The sequence below is a fragment of the Mandrillus leucophaeus genome, unplaced genomic scaffold (genome assembly GCF_000951045.1).
Source record: "Mandrillus leucophaeus isolate KB7577 unplaced genomic scaffold, Mleu.le_1.0 Scaffold23, whole genome shotgun sequence".
NCBI lineage: Eukaryota > Metazoa > Chordata > Mammalia > Primates > Cercopithecidae > Mandrillus > Mandrillus leucophaeus.
Window position 1 is genome coordinate 140,535 of NW_012102365.1, and position 13,124 is coordinate 153,658.

General features: G+C 45.2%; 2 protein-coding genes across 2 annotated transcripts in view; both read right to left on the bottom strand.

The window, feature by feature from the left end:
* PAQR7 (progestin and adipoQ receptor family member VII) overlaps positions 1-13,124 on the bottom strand; it is a 43,446-nt gene that overhangs the window by 29,151 nt on the left and 1,171 nt on the right. Inside the window, exon 2 of the mRNA XM_011981616.1 lies at positions 4,352-4,431. The gene's annotated coding sequence lies outside the window, so the exon portion shown is untranslated. The remainder of the gene's footprint in view (positions 1-4,351; positions 4,432-13,124) is intronic.
* STMN1 (stathmin 1) overlaps positions 7,580-13,124 on the bottom strand; it is a 6,838-nt gene continuing 1,293 nt past the window's right edge. Inside the window, exons 2-5 of the mRNA XM_011981615.1 lie at positions 12,102-12,176; positions 11,083-11,255; positions 8,933-9,124; positions 7,580-8,542 (exon numbers count right to left, since the gene is read on the bottom strand). Coding sequence (XP_011837005.1) covers positions 8,471-8,542; positions 8,933-9,124; positions 11,083-11,255; positions 12,102-12,114 — 450 coding nt within the window. The 5' untranslated portion in view covers positions 12,115-12,176 and the 3' untranslated portion in view covers positions 7,580-8,470. The remainder of the gene's footprint in view (positions 8,543-8,932; positions 9,125-11,082; positions 11,256-12,101; positions 12,177-13,124) is intronic.

A 13,124-nucleotide genomic window follows, 5' to 3' on the forward strand; every position in this document is an offset into this window, starting at 1 on the left:
CACTACATCACTAACTGGTTGCAATCTCAAACCAGTCCTTTCTCTCTTACCTCAGATTCCTTCTTTAAACAAGGAGGGTAGATGCCACCACAGCTGAGCCGCTGAGGGTTCTCCCAGCTAAAGCTGAGATTTTTGTGATTCTAAACAATCGCCTCCCTACACTGAGTTAGAAGGAAGGCCTGCTGGGCCTCTAAACCAAACGCCCCCAGGTCTCTCGCCTAGGCACACAGGACAGCACTGCCCCAGGCTGTGCAGTGCCTGGCTGGCCTCCCTTCACGAGTGATGCCCGTCTGCCCAGTTTTCTAGCCCGGGAGGGAGCCTGGGCCTCAGCCCACGCCATTCTCTGGGACCTAACTCTACTCCGTGATTTGGGGAAAAAAGCCAACCAATGGACTCAATTAGGAGCCTCCAAACCGTCAAGGCTTCCCCATGGGTTACCATTTAGACCAGAGCTTCTCAAGCTGAATTTAAGAAAAAAAGTTTAATCTGCTGCTAACTTATGCTTTTTGTAAAATTTTAAAAATATATACTATGTAATACCAGTAGTTACACAATATTGTGAAAGCACTTCTAAATTGTATGCTCAAAAATGGCTAAAATGGTACATTTATGTTATCTATATTTTACTACAATAATTTGTTTAAATAGAAAAAAATGAAAAAGGTGAAATTCTAGCCTCAGCTTCATTTTAATAGCATTCGACAAGACCTTGTAAAATTGTCATAAAAGTTTCTAAATGCTTACTTTCAATTTCTGTACTTATCTCGCTGCAGACCAGTAAAAATTTGTGTGCTGGCAGCAATCCCCGAGCCACACTTTGATAGTTCGGATCCAACTTGCTAAGAGGGACTCTGGCTTTGCAGGGCTTCTCAGGAGATCTTCCAAGAGCACAAGGTTCCTGCACCGTGACTCCCTCCAACAGGCATTTCTGGACACCAAGCTGGTCAACCCCAAGCAGCCCAGGGCAGGTACACTGGTCTGATGTATGGCTGACACCTCCTTATGCCCCAGCTGTCCCCTAGGGACTTCTTGATGTGCACTGGTTTTTATTTTTTTTTTTGAGACAGTCTCGTTCTTGTTGCCCAGGCTGGAGGGCAATGGTGTGAACTTGGCTCACTGCAACCTCCGCCTCCCGGATTCAAGCAATTCTCCTGCCTCAGCCTCCCAAGTAGCTGGGATTACAGGCACCCACCACCACGCCTGGCTAATTTTTGTATTTTTAGATGAGATGGGGTTAGACCAGTTTGGCCAGGCTGGTCTCAAACTCCTGACCTCAGGTGATCCACCCACCTCGGCCTCCCAAAGTGCTGGGATGACAGGTGTGAGCCACCGTGCCTGGCCAATGTGTACTGTTATTAAAGTGTCCCTGTCAGTGGCCAGGAGAATGGTGGTGCCCTTGATAACCACAGGGAGTCATGGGGTACAGCGTGGGGTAGGGTAGCTTGGGTTTGGGAGGTAAATAGAGAGGCGCCTTCTTTGCTTCTACTCCCTAAATCAAACTTGGCCCAAGCATTATCTCCTACAGGAAGTCACCCTGGGCCTACATCCTGAGGAGCCCCTATCTGTGTCCCACAGCAGAGCACAGGTCTCCCTGTATTTGTATTGATTAGGTGACATGGTAAATTAGGAAGTGGTGCCTGCTCCTGGGAAGATGAGGGAATGTAATATGTGCCTTGGTTGTGGCGTATGACTGGATTTCAGGCCCCACATCTCCTCAGCGGGATCCCCTGTGCAGGGTACGGTCTGCACACTATGAGCAGGGGCTGTGACGAGTGCAGCTGCAGGCTCATCTCCACCAGGCTGTCTGGTACTGGAGAGATGGCAATGGTGTTTAGATGTTGCATCCTGAGTAGAGAGGTCTCTGCCTAGGTGAGCAACAGAAACGTTGCTGGCTTAAAAAAAAAAAAAAAAAAATCTAGGCCAGACACGGTGGCTCACGCCTGTAATCCCAGCAGTCTGGAAGGTTGACGCTGGTGGATTGCTTGAGCTCAGGAGTTGGAGACCAGCCTGGGCAACATGGTGAAATCTCATCTCTACAAAAATTACAAATATTAGCCAGCCATGGTGGCACACACCTATAGTCCAAGCTACTCTGGAAACAGGTTGGAGGATTGCTTGAGCCAAGGAGGCTGAGGCTGCAGTGAGCTGACTTTGCACCACTGCACTCCGGCCTGGGTGACAGAGACCCTGTCTGAAAAAAAATTCTAGACACTGGGGCTCCAATTTTATTTTTTTATTTACTTTTAAATTATTTAGAGACAGTCTTGCTATGTCTCCTAATAAGGCTGGTCTCCAACTCCTGGGCTCAAGTGATCCTCCCACCTTGGCCTCCCAAAGTGCTGGGATTACAGGTGTGAGCCAACACACCCAGCCACAGGCTGGCTCCAATTTTAGAAATTCTGCCTCCAAAGGTCTGATGAGGGTCCTGAGTTTCATATTTTGAAAAAGTACCATGGAATCCCGATACCCAGCTGGTGTCTGGCCCATAGAGGTGCCAGCAAGTGTTTGTTGACTGGGCTTAGAGGTGCAGCACATCTCTGACACGGGAGACAGCTAGGTGACCTGGGAAGGAGGGAGATTCACTCTTATTATACATCTTTTTTTTTTTTTTTTTTTTTTTGAGATGGAGTTTTGCTCTTGTTGCCCAGGCTGGAGTGCGGTGGCGTGATCTATGCTCACTGAAATCTCTGCCTCCCGGGGTCACACCATTCTCCTGCCTCAGCCTCCCGAGTAGCTGGGACTACAGGCGCCCGCCCCACGCCCGGCTAATTTTGTTTTTGTATTCTTAGTAGAGACGAAGTTTCACCATGTTAGCCAGGATGGTCTCGATCTCCTGACCTCATGATCCGCCCGCCTTGGCCTCCCAAAGTGCTGGGATTACAGGCTATTATACATCCTTTTGTACTGATTGGACTTTTGATCTAAAAAAAAGTTTGGCTGACTTGGAGTGATGGAGTTGCTGTTCTGTGTCAGGGACTACAAACCCTGGGCCTCCAGCAGGCACAGGGCCCATCCAGCAAAAGACAGAAATGGGTGGGCCCAAGTGGGATGGAGAGCTGCAGAACACAAGTCCTACCTCGAGGGGGCAGCAAGTGCCCAGAGTCCGCTGACGGCAGCTGGGAGGGACTGCGAGCCCAGGGTTGCCAGATCTGTCGGCTTTTTTCAAGATAAGCTTGAAATCAGATTTTCACATGGAATTGTCAGGTAATTCAATTTAAAACACAGCATGCACTGAATGCAACATGCCTATGATTCAACATTGGCTGCAGGCCACCAGTTTGTGTGTTCGGATCCAGGAGGATTCCATTAAGGATTGTGCACCTCAGAGCCATCTGTAAAGAAGGTGAAGACCCATCATTTGCTTCTAGAAAACAGGGTTGACTCCACATGGGGTCCGCAAAAGATGAGGACAAAGCCAGTGCCCCAAAGCAGACTGTGGGAGTCACCCACCCACTCATCATTATTTAATCCAGCACATTAACCTCCCACCACGAGCCAGGAGATCCAGTGGTGAATGTGACAGGCAGAACCCCTGCTCTCAGGGACCCTATGTTCTAGCTGGGGAGACACTTGAATTAATGAGTAACACTTGTGATACATGAGGAGCTGCCGTACAGCATGGGGGTTAATAGTCTGGGTTTCAGTCCTGAGTCCACTGCTTGCTAGTTGTGAATTTAGGCAAATCCTCTAATCTAGGTCCAGTTGCCTTACTTCTTGCCTGTGGAATGACCATGATAACCTCCTAAGGTTGTTCTGGGGATTCACTGAGACAATGCAAATAATTATTAGTTGCTGCTATTAAGTAGAGAGCTGTGAGAGCAGGGAAGAGGGGAGCCTAGGGCTTAGCATGGGGACCTCCCCATTCCAGTGAATACTGGGGCTTTTTGCCAGTGAGGGGAGCAGGAAGCCACAGGGGTTGGAAGCTCCAGGCCCAGCAGAGGCTCAGTCCTCTTCTGCTGAGATGGCTGCAATGAGGCAGCTGGCTCATTTCCTGTCTGTTTCTTCTTCCTGTGGATCCAATTTCAGCAGCCTACTTGTCTCAGTAGGATTTGGTGTCCAAGGACTGGGAAGGTACTGCTCTGCTCTTGGCCATGAAGGAAGAAGGCCAGGCCTTTCCAGCTATGAACCAGAGCCCCTCCACGAAGCTGCTGCATTTTGAAGCTCATCAAACCCAACAACTAAGTTTTAAAAATCTAAGTGCATGTAAGAAACAAGTCAGAATCCCTTTCCTATACCCTTAAGTACAGAATACCAGCTTCTGCTGGCAGAGGCCGCAGCCACAGGGACATTTTGGACCTTTCTTTCACCTGGGCAAAAAGGGAAGAGGCAAGTATCAAGAGACTTGACTCACCAACAATGTGTCTGGGGACTTGGAGTTCGGCTCTGTGTTTATGACATGGTCTCTGATCTCAGGTGGTCTGCAATCCAACCCTGTAGAGAATCACAGTCTTGGATTTGGAAGGGAACTTCTAGGGCATCTAGTCCAACTTTCACCCAAAGGGGGAAGCTTTTCTATAAGAAACTTGGCCTTGCTGGGTGCGGTGGCTCACGCCTATAATCTCAGCACTTTGGGAGGCCGAGGCAGGCAGATGACGAGGTCAAGAGTGCAAGACCAGCCTGGCCAACATGATCTCTACTAAGAATACAAAAATTAGCCCGGCATGGTGGTGCATGCCTGTAATCCCAGCTACTTGGGAGGCTGAGGCAGGAGAATTGCCTGGGAGGAGGCAGGTTGCAGTGAGCCAAGATCGTGCCACTGCACTCCAGCCTGGGCAACAGAGCAAGACTCTGTCTCAGGGAAAAAAAAAAAAGAAACTTGGTCTTCATCTTCTGTATTCCTAAATGAACCACATTTAACAGTGATTCAAACAAACGAATTCACAGTAAGGTAGCCAAACTCATCTGGGTGCCCAGTTTTACTGGGAGAGCTAAAACATCGCTGAAAATCAGAATTCTCCACTGGGAGAGTGATACAGAGTAGACAGGAGCACCTTTATAAAAGTGCTGGGGGCGGGGGATGACACCTCACTCCAAGGCATGCAAGGATAACAAGAGGCCCTGCCTTTTTAAGGAGGTGGGACCAGCTGAACATAGGACTTTCATTTGCTCACTGAATCTTGTGAACAGGTCTGAGGCAGAGGGGAATTGTTCCAGGCGATGAGGGGACGCTGAGCTGTCAGAGCAGCCCCCCTCCCTGTGCAGGGCCTAGAGCAGGACTGCCTGGGTAAGCTGCTCCTATTAGCTTAGGACCTTGGGTACGTTACATTGCCTGTTCACTTCTCTGTATGGTGGAGACAATGAACACGATGCCTGGACGTCAAGTGCTCAGTAAATAGTGGCACTGCCATTTTCCCAAGTGGAGTGGTTTGTTTCTTTTCCAGCTTCCCAAGTTTAGAGCACATGTCCCAGTTCTTCAGTGCAGTCAGTCACATGGATTGCTTCAGAGCCCAGCAGGCCCTCCCACCTCATCCCTGTGCTGCCCCAACAGCCACGATGACCACTGTAGCCTGTATGGCAGCCATTCTCCAGTCAACTCACCCTGCCTCCACTTTCTCTTCCTTAAAATGGCTTTGTTACTAACCACTGCAGTCCCCATGTTCAAAAGCCTTCAAAGAGCCTCCACTGCTTAGAATAAAGAAATGGGGAGGGGGCCTGCCTGGAGGGCCTACTACAGGCCATTAACTATGGCAGGGTCTCTGTGCATGCTATAATCACAGGCTTACTAGGTGTTTAACAATTAAGTGCTTTATTGGGGTTTGGCTTGGAAGGGTCATCTGACTTCCCAAAGGACAAGCTCAAGTGCTTTCTCCTCTCAAAGCTTCCCAGACCACAAAGCCCTCTGTGATCACTCCTTTTACCAAAGCACTAGAGCACCCTGGTGAGTACAAGTATGTAGTCGAGAGCCTCACCCTCAGGTAAGTAAGCGTTCTACAGCTCTCCTTCCCCTCACATGGACACATGATGTGCTGGCCCCATCCCATTTTTTCTCCATCCCTAGCACACAGGCCAGAGTGGAGCACAATCTAGGTGCTTGTCAAATGTTAACTTAAGGGCCTCCTTCACGTCCTTCAAACCTCTCTCCACTGAGCCCAGTCAATCATAAGGCTCAAGTACAAAATCCTCAGGAAGCGACAAGCCTCATCTTCCATTCAAGACAAAAGGAACGGAGTGTGCACCTTGGTGACAGCCTCGACTGCTTGTCAAACCACTCTGGCCTTATTAGGCCAACCTATTGGAAGTGCTGCCGGGAGAGGCTGGCCCCACTGGGACAGACGCAGACTCCCATGATGGCACAGAGAACGCTGGGCCCGGGAAAGCATGCCAAGAGATACTTCCCAGAAGCTCGTAGGTGCCACCGCTCCTTTGCTTCACTCCAAGCCAGATACAAAGAATGTGGGAGTAACAGTTACTTAGCTGATGTCCCCCAACTGTCTCATTTTATCCAGGAGAAAATGGGGGTCCAGGACTAAGTGCTTCTCCAAAGGTCAAGGTGAAATAGAAAAGCCAGAGCTTCTATTTCTGTGGTAAGATACATCCCCTTCAGTTTCCTGTGACTTAAGCCTGTCACAAGGCAGGGGCTCAGGATCACCCTCGGATAGAAGTCAGGGCCACTGTGGGATTGGTGGCAACTGACGGAGCATCCTTTCAGATCTATGTTGATCTTTCCCTTGCTTTCTCCTGAGGCCAGTTTCCCTCCCTAAATGTCCTAGATGAACAAAAGCTTACTGCCACTTGTAGGACACCTTGTATCATTATGCCAAGTTTCTACACTCAGGCCCTCTTTGTATTCCCATCTACTCAGAACTGGCATTTTAAAGATCCCAGGGCACCTACTATGTGCCAGAGACAGGAGCCAAGGTGAACTGTGCTGCACCACTGCACACAAGCCTCATCCTGTCCTCTTGCTTTAGATATTGCTCGGAACCTATTGTTGTATTCAACTACACTTGTACTTGTTCCTATTTGCCCTACATGGGCATAACTCTTAAAACCAAGCTTTGTTCAGAATTCCTCTGATTGATCATTTAAGTAAATTTAAAAGTCAATTCAAGGAATACAAAAACTGCATAATAATTTCCAACTCAAGAGTATAAACTTAGATCACTCACTAGCCTCTGGTTGAAAACAGTAATCGTGATTTATATGGAATGCTAAATACCTATGTTCTAAGTGTGCTCTCTTGCCACAAACCCATTTAATCCTAACAATCTTAGGTAAGTTGAGGTAGGCTGTTGTTCTCATAAATAAGTTTGGTAAAACCCCAATCTCAAGATACAGCCCAAGCCACAGAGGCACATGCGTTAGCAACACGTGGACCCCACCACAGTATTAGCAATCATCTTTTGCTGTAAGTGCTTGGCTTCCAAGAGCTTTTATACAGATGTCTAAAAGCCACAAAATATACATAATTAGGCTATTTCCCAAATAGCACAGGAAAGCTGCCAAAGGCGTTCCCTGAATTGAGAGGCAATGCACTGACAATGGGGACTATTACAGCCTCTGGATACGTGATGACGTATCTGTCAAATGCTACTCTAGAAATAATTAAGGTTCCCTTTAGTCATTTCACAGGAGTTGCTACAGCAGCACATAAAGTTTTATTAATATTCTGATTCTCGCGTCGCCGTTTTTATGGCAGGAAAGGATGAGGACATGCCCCACCTGTAATGTAGAGCAAGCAAACCACCAAGTAGGACCTGAGATTCTCTCTAAACTGTTCTCTAGTAACACGCTTGTGCCTTTAATCTGCCTTTTAAAAGGGACACAAAACAAAAAATGCTTGTTTGCAAATAAACATCTGAAAGAATATAGTAACAGCTGATCTGGGCTGAGGCATCCAAACAAAGCGGCCATTGTGGAGGTAGACAATGCAAACCACACTGGGGCAAGAAACTGAGGGCAGAGAACGTGCGGTCATTTGTGCCTTGGTATTTCTACCAGCCCAAGGCCCCATCTGGAACAAGTATCAACCAGGAGGGTCTCTATGGCTTGATTTATTAACCTAACTCGAAAGAAGTCACTGCCACCAACAGCACTGTGCAGTTTTATTAACCATTCAAGTCCAGTAGCATCTGGTAAGATTGGGACAGAATTGGGATTGAAAAGTGAACAGATATTCAGCATCTAACAGTTCAAAAGAAGCCACTACATACTCTTTTCACAAATATGTTTTCACAGAGCCAATACAGTACTAGCCATTAACCCAGTACACCAAGTGTACCGAAGTAGAAAAGATGCAACAAGAAAAATAGCTACATTAGAAAGACCAACACTTTAGAAAAAGAGTAAAACACTTTTAGTTTCTCCCCTTTAGCCCCTAAAACAACATCTTACAGTCTGAATCTACCTATACAGTCCTACATTAGCTTCTAAAATATTTGTCAGGAGGGAAAAAATAAAATGACACTGGCCAGTACAGTCTTTGGATATTTAGGAAGGGGATGGGGAGAAAGTCAGTTGTCAGAGCAAATTAGTCAGCTTCAGTCTCGTCAGCAGGGTCTTTGGATTCTTTGTTCTTCCGCACTTCTTCAATGTGCTTATCCTGCAAAGGAAGGGTAAGGTGTCATCAGTCAAAAAAAAAAAAAGCCTGTCAAGTCACGACCCCCAGCCCCCACCTCAAAGAGGCCCAACACAACCTCGGTGCATATATTACAGCCTGTGGGAACCACAAAATTTGAGTTCTGAGACATCATCGAATCTCCTGGGTCCCTTGTAGAACCTAACAAGCCGCATACTGGTCTTCGAAGGACTGTGCAATTATGCTGGGAATTACTGAATATTCCATCTTAAAATATACCTTTCATTTAACATGTTAAGCCCCAAATGGATGACAAAAAGACACCAAATACCTTTTATCAAAGCACTTAGTTCAAGCCAACTAATTGGTGCATGAAACTCCAGGCTCAACCCTTTTACAAGGTAAGAAACCAACCTTCTCTCGCAAACGCTCCAGTTTGGCAGCCATTTGTGCCTCTCGGTTCTCTTTGTTAGCTTCCATTTTGTGGGTCAGTTTCTCTTCTGCCATTTTACTGAAGTTGTTGTTCTCTTCTATTGCCTTCTGAAGCACTTCTTTCTCGTGCTCTCGTTTCTCAGCCAGCTGCTTTAAGACCTCAGCTTCATGCGACTGGAAAAAAAAGTTTAATAGGCTAGGCACTTTGAAATGTATTCAGGCTGGGGGTGGTGGCTCACGCCTGTAATCCCAGCACTTTGGGAGGCCAAGGTGGGTGGATCATTTGAGGTCAGGAGTTCAAGACCAGCTTGGCCAACATGGTGAAACCCTACCTATACTAAAAATACAAAAATTAGCCAGGCGTGGTGGCGGGCACCTGTAGTATCCAAGCTACTTGGGAGGCTAAGGCAGGAGAATTGCTTGAACCCAGGAGGTGGAGGTTGCAGTGAGCCCAGATCGCGCCACTGCACTCCACCCTGGGTGACAGACTCTGCCTCAAAAAATAAAATGTATTCAGCATTAGTTAAAATTACAATAAAAATCAATTACTAAGGGGACTGAAAAGGGGCAGAAAATAAGGTCCGGTTTAAATAATACCGAAGTTAGGACCTGAATTATCCCTATCATACTGTAAAAATGGTATTTTTTCTAGTATTTGTATTTAACTTTGGAAAACTGCTTATCTGTTCAGAAATCTCTTACCCAATTAGTCCTTAAGGAAATCCTTGTAAGATTTACTGCTTAATGGTATCTGGATGACTTAAGGAATATGTACTTGGGAGTGGCACTTTTATTGTAAAGAATTTCACTATTTAACTTCAAAAGTTACCCAAAGAAAACTAGCTCATTGTAAAAATTTTAACCATAACTGGATAAAACAATGATAGGAAATGTAAGACTAAGCCTGCAGATTACTATTTAAGACAGAAAAATTTGTTTCAAGGAAAAGTCTTCTTAGCTTTTGTCTCAGGAAACTGCATTAATTACCAGACCATACCTTGGTATGACCCCTTCAACAGAACAGCTTGTTCTCAAAACACATTCAGATGTGTTTGGAACCACTGACTTGCAGGATAACCACAGAGCATCTGCCACTGGTTCTATTGATTCTCTTCTGCCAAATCCTAGTCATGATGGGAGTTTCACTATATTTAGCCAGTTACTATGTAAAGCACAGGCTAATGACTACAGGGCCAGGGTTGATGTCTAAAAAACTTTCCACTGTCCAACCTTTGGTTGTATTGCTTCCTCCTACTCCATGAACTCACACTCTTACATAGAAGCATAGAAGATGACTCTTAGTGTAAGCACTGTGGCTCTTTGGGCGGGTGTGTATGTGTCCTACAAATCACACTATGCTGGTCTGGGGAAGGTTATTACCCTTACCTTTTGTGCCTTACTTGCCCCAACTTTAAAATCAATCCAATCAGGGTTGGGAAAGGGAGTTAAATGAAAAGTTATGTACAGTTGTTAATGAGTAACACCGAATGGAAAGAAACACACCAAAATGTTAACACTGGTTGCTTCTGGGAAGTGGGATAATGAATACTTTTAATTTCCATTTATAAATTTCTGTATTTTCCAAATTTTCTACAACTAGCATATTTATTGATTCTTCAAATTAGCTTTTAATGATAGTTACTTTATAATAGAATTGCTTAGATAAGAAAAGCTACCATGATACCAGCTGAGCAACACAATCACACTAGCAATTTAAAATGTTTTTATTGTACAGCTCTCAAAAAACAAAACCAAAGTGCCAAAGAATCATCTGGCAACATATCTTTTCAAAGAGGAAGCATGAGCTTCGATTTAAGACAGACCAGGGCTTGAATTCTGACCCCAACACTTACTAGTTGTATGACTGCAGAAAAACGACTTAACATTCCTGAAACCGTTTCTAATTTCCATTATTTGAGGCAACACCATGTATTAAAGGAGAAAAATATAAACAAAGGAGCTGGCACATAACAGGAGTTCAATAAGTGAGGACTGGTATTTCCTTCCAATCACTGGCATATGTAATAATCACAGTGTAGCTACAATTCTGTTTTCTTCTTGTTAATAGAAATAAAACTGATCTGCCCATTACACAAATTAATATCCTGCTTTCTGTGAATTGCTTCGTTTACCTTGCGTCTTTCTTCTGCAGCTTCTAATTTCTTCTGAATTTCCTCCAGAGAAAGATCCTTCTTCTTTGGAGGGGAAAGGGGGAATTCTGGAACAGATTCTTTTGACCGAGGGCTGAGAATCAGCTCAAAAGCCTGGCCTGAGGCACGCTTCTCCAGTTCTTTCACCTGGATATCTAGAATTGATTATATTTATAATTCAGAAAACCAGGATTCTCCTATTCTAATAAACAGTACTATAATTTTCTAAAACCCAAATCAATTTAATGTATTAAATTAGGGCTGATGAGGAAAGTTGTGGTTTTTTCCCCTTTTTATTCCTACCAGCCTACCGACACTAGAGGAAGATGTGTTTGCAGCAAGATATTATCTAAACACCATTTCCCAAGGCCAGGTACCATGGCTAATGCCTATAATCCCAGCACTTTGAGAGGCCAACATAGGAAGATCCCTTGAGCCCTGAAGTTTGAGACCAGCCTTGGCAACAAAGGGAAAGCCCATCTCTACAAAAAAAAATTTTTTTTAATTAGGTGGGTGTGGTAGCCCATGCCGATAGTCCCAGATGCTATGGAGGCTAAGGTGGGAGAATCGCTTGAGCCCACTTGAGCTCCAGAGGTCAAGGCTGCAGTGAGCTATAATTAAGCTACTGCACTCCAGCCTGGGCAACAGAGTGAGACCCTGTCTCAAAAAAAATAAAAAAAAAAAAACATCTCCCAGAAAAACAAAGCTCAACATTTTTGGATTAATAAATACTGTTTTGAGACATCAGTGTCTGACAATCGCTTTCATAAACAAAAGACTTGTGCAAACTCCACAATTTTGCTTCAGACTAAGCCAAACTGTCTAATAAACAATTATGAGCTCTTGGCACATTCAAGTGATAATCATTTTTTAATTCTCCTATTCATAAAATAGGTTTTGGATATGACCATAAGTGCCAAATCAAAGGTGAAGACCTGAGCCACCTCAATCTAAAATCATAAGCCCATCACAATTTCAGCTTTTCCAAATAGGTTACCTACCAGAAGAAGCCATGGTGAATAGAAGACAAGCGACAGGCAGTGTATTCTGCACAATCAACTGGGATAAGGAAAGCCCTGAAAATGATTTTCAAAAACATGCAATCACTTTCTTTGCCTTTCTGTATGTCATCAACCAAAAGAGATCTCACACCACATCTACATACATCGTCATAAAAATCACTACGTAGAATAAAAACGTCATTAACCACGAAAAAAATTATCAAAATCTAAATGAACATATTGGGAAATATGACCTGAATATGATATTGGTTGCAGAAAATCAAGTTAACTGAGTTTGCTCGTTCATAAAACTCGGATTTTTAAAATCAGACGAAGTCACAAGGGTGAAGGATCTTTCTCCCCCATAAACTCTTTAACATTTCCCCGAAACTGTAAGAAGATATTCCAGATTCAACTCAACAGTGCCCCCGGAGCCATCTTAATACTGCCTACAACTCATTGTGTAAATGAAATACCCACCCCTGCTTTGTCTGTGTCTGACGTGGTGGATAAAAAAACGCCCAAGCTAATAGTAACCAATAATGTTGAACTCCTATTGTCCCTCAGGTTTAAGCTCCCTTGCCCAACAGCAAGCAAAATGTTACTGAACCTCTAGATTTTTAATTATAATATTTGCTGCCGTTATGTCATGAAAAATGCTGTATCTCTTGATCTTTTTAAGATTATGATTTTTGTAGACCCCAGCTAGTACCAAAAACGTAGGATGACAGGTTGCCAAAAGCTAGAAATTTAAACCAGAGGCAGCGACAAGATTTAGGCAAAGCAGAAAATTAGACGCAGCACCGGACCCAGGATGGGCGTGGTCCTGGTCCAGACGAGAAGAGGACCAGTCGCCTCCGGCCAATCAGAGCACGCCCTGCGCTCCGGCCCCTGGCCCCGCCCCTTCCTCCCCGCGCCTTTTCGAATCTCCCCGAACTCTCAACACCCCAGAGCCCGCGTGCGTGGGAAGGGGAGGGGTGGGCGGGGCTAACGGTCCAATCCGGGTAACTCCGCCCCTGCCTG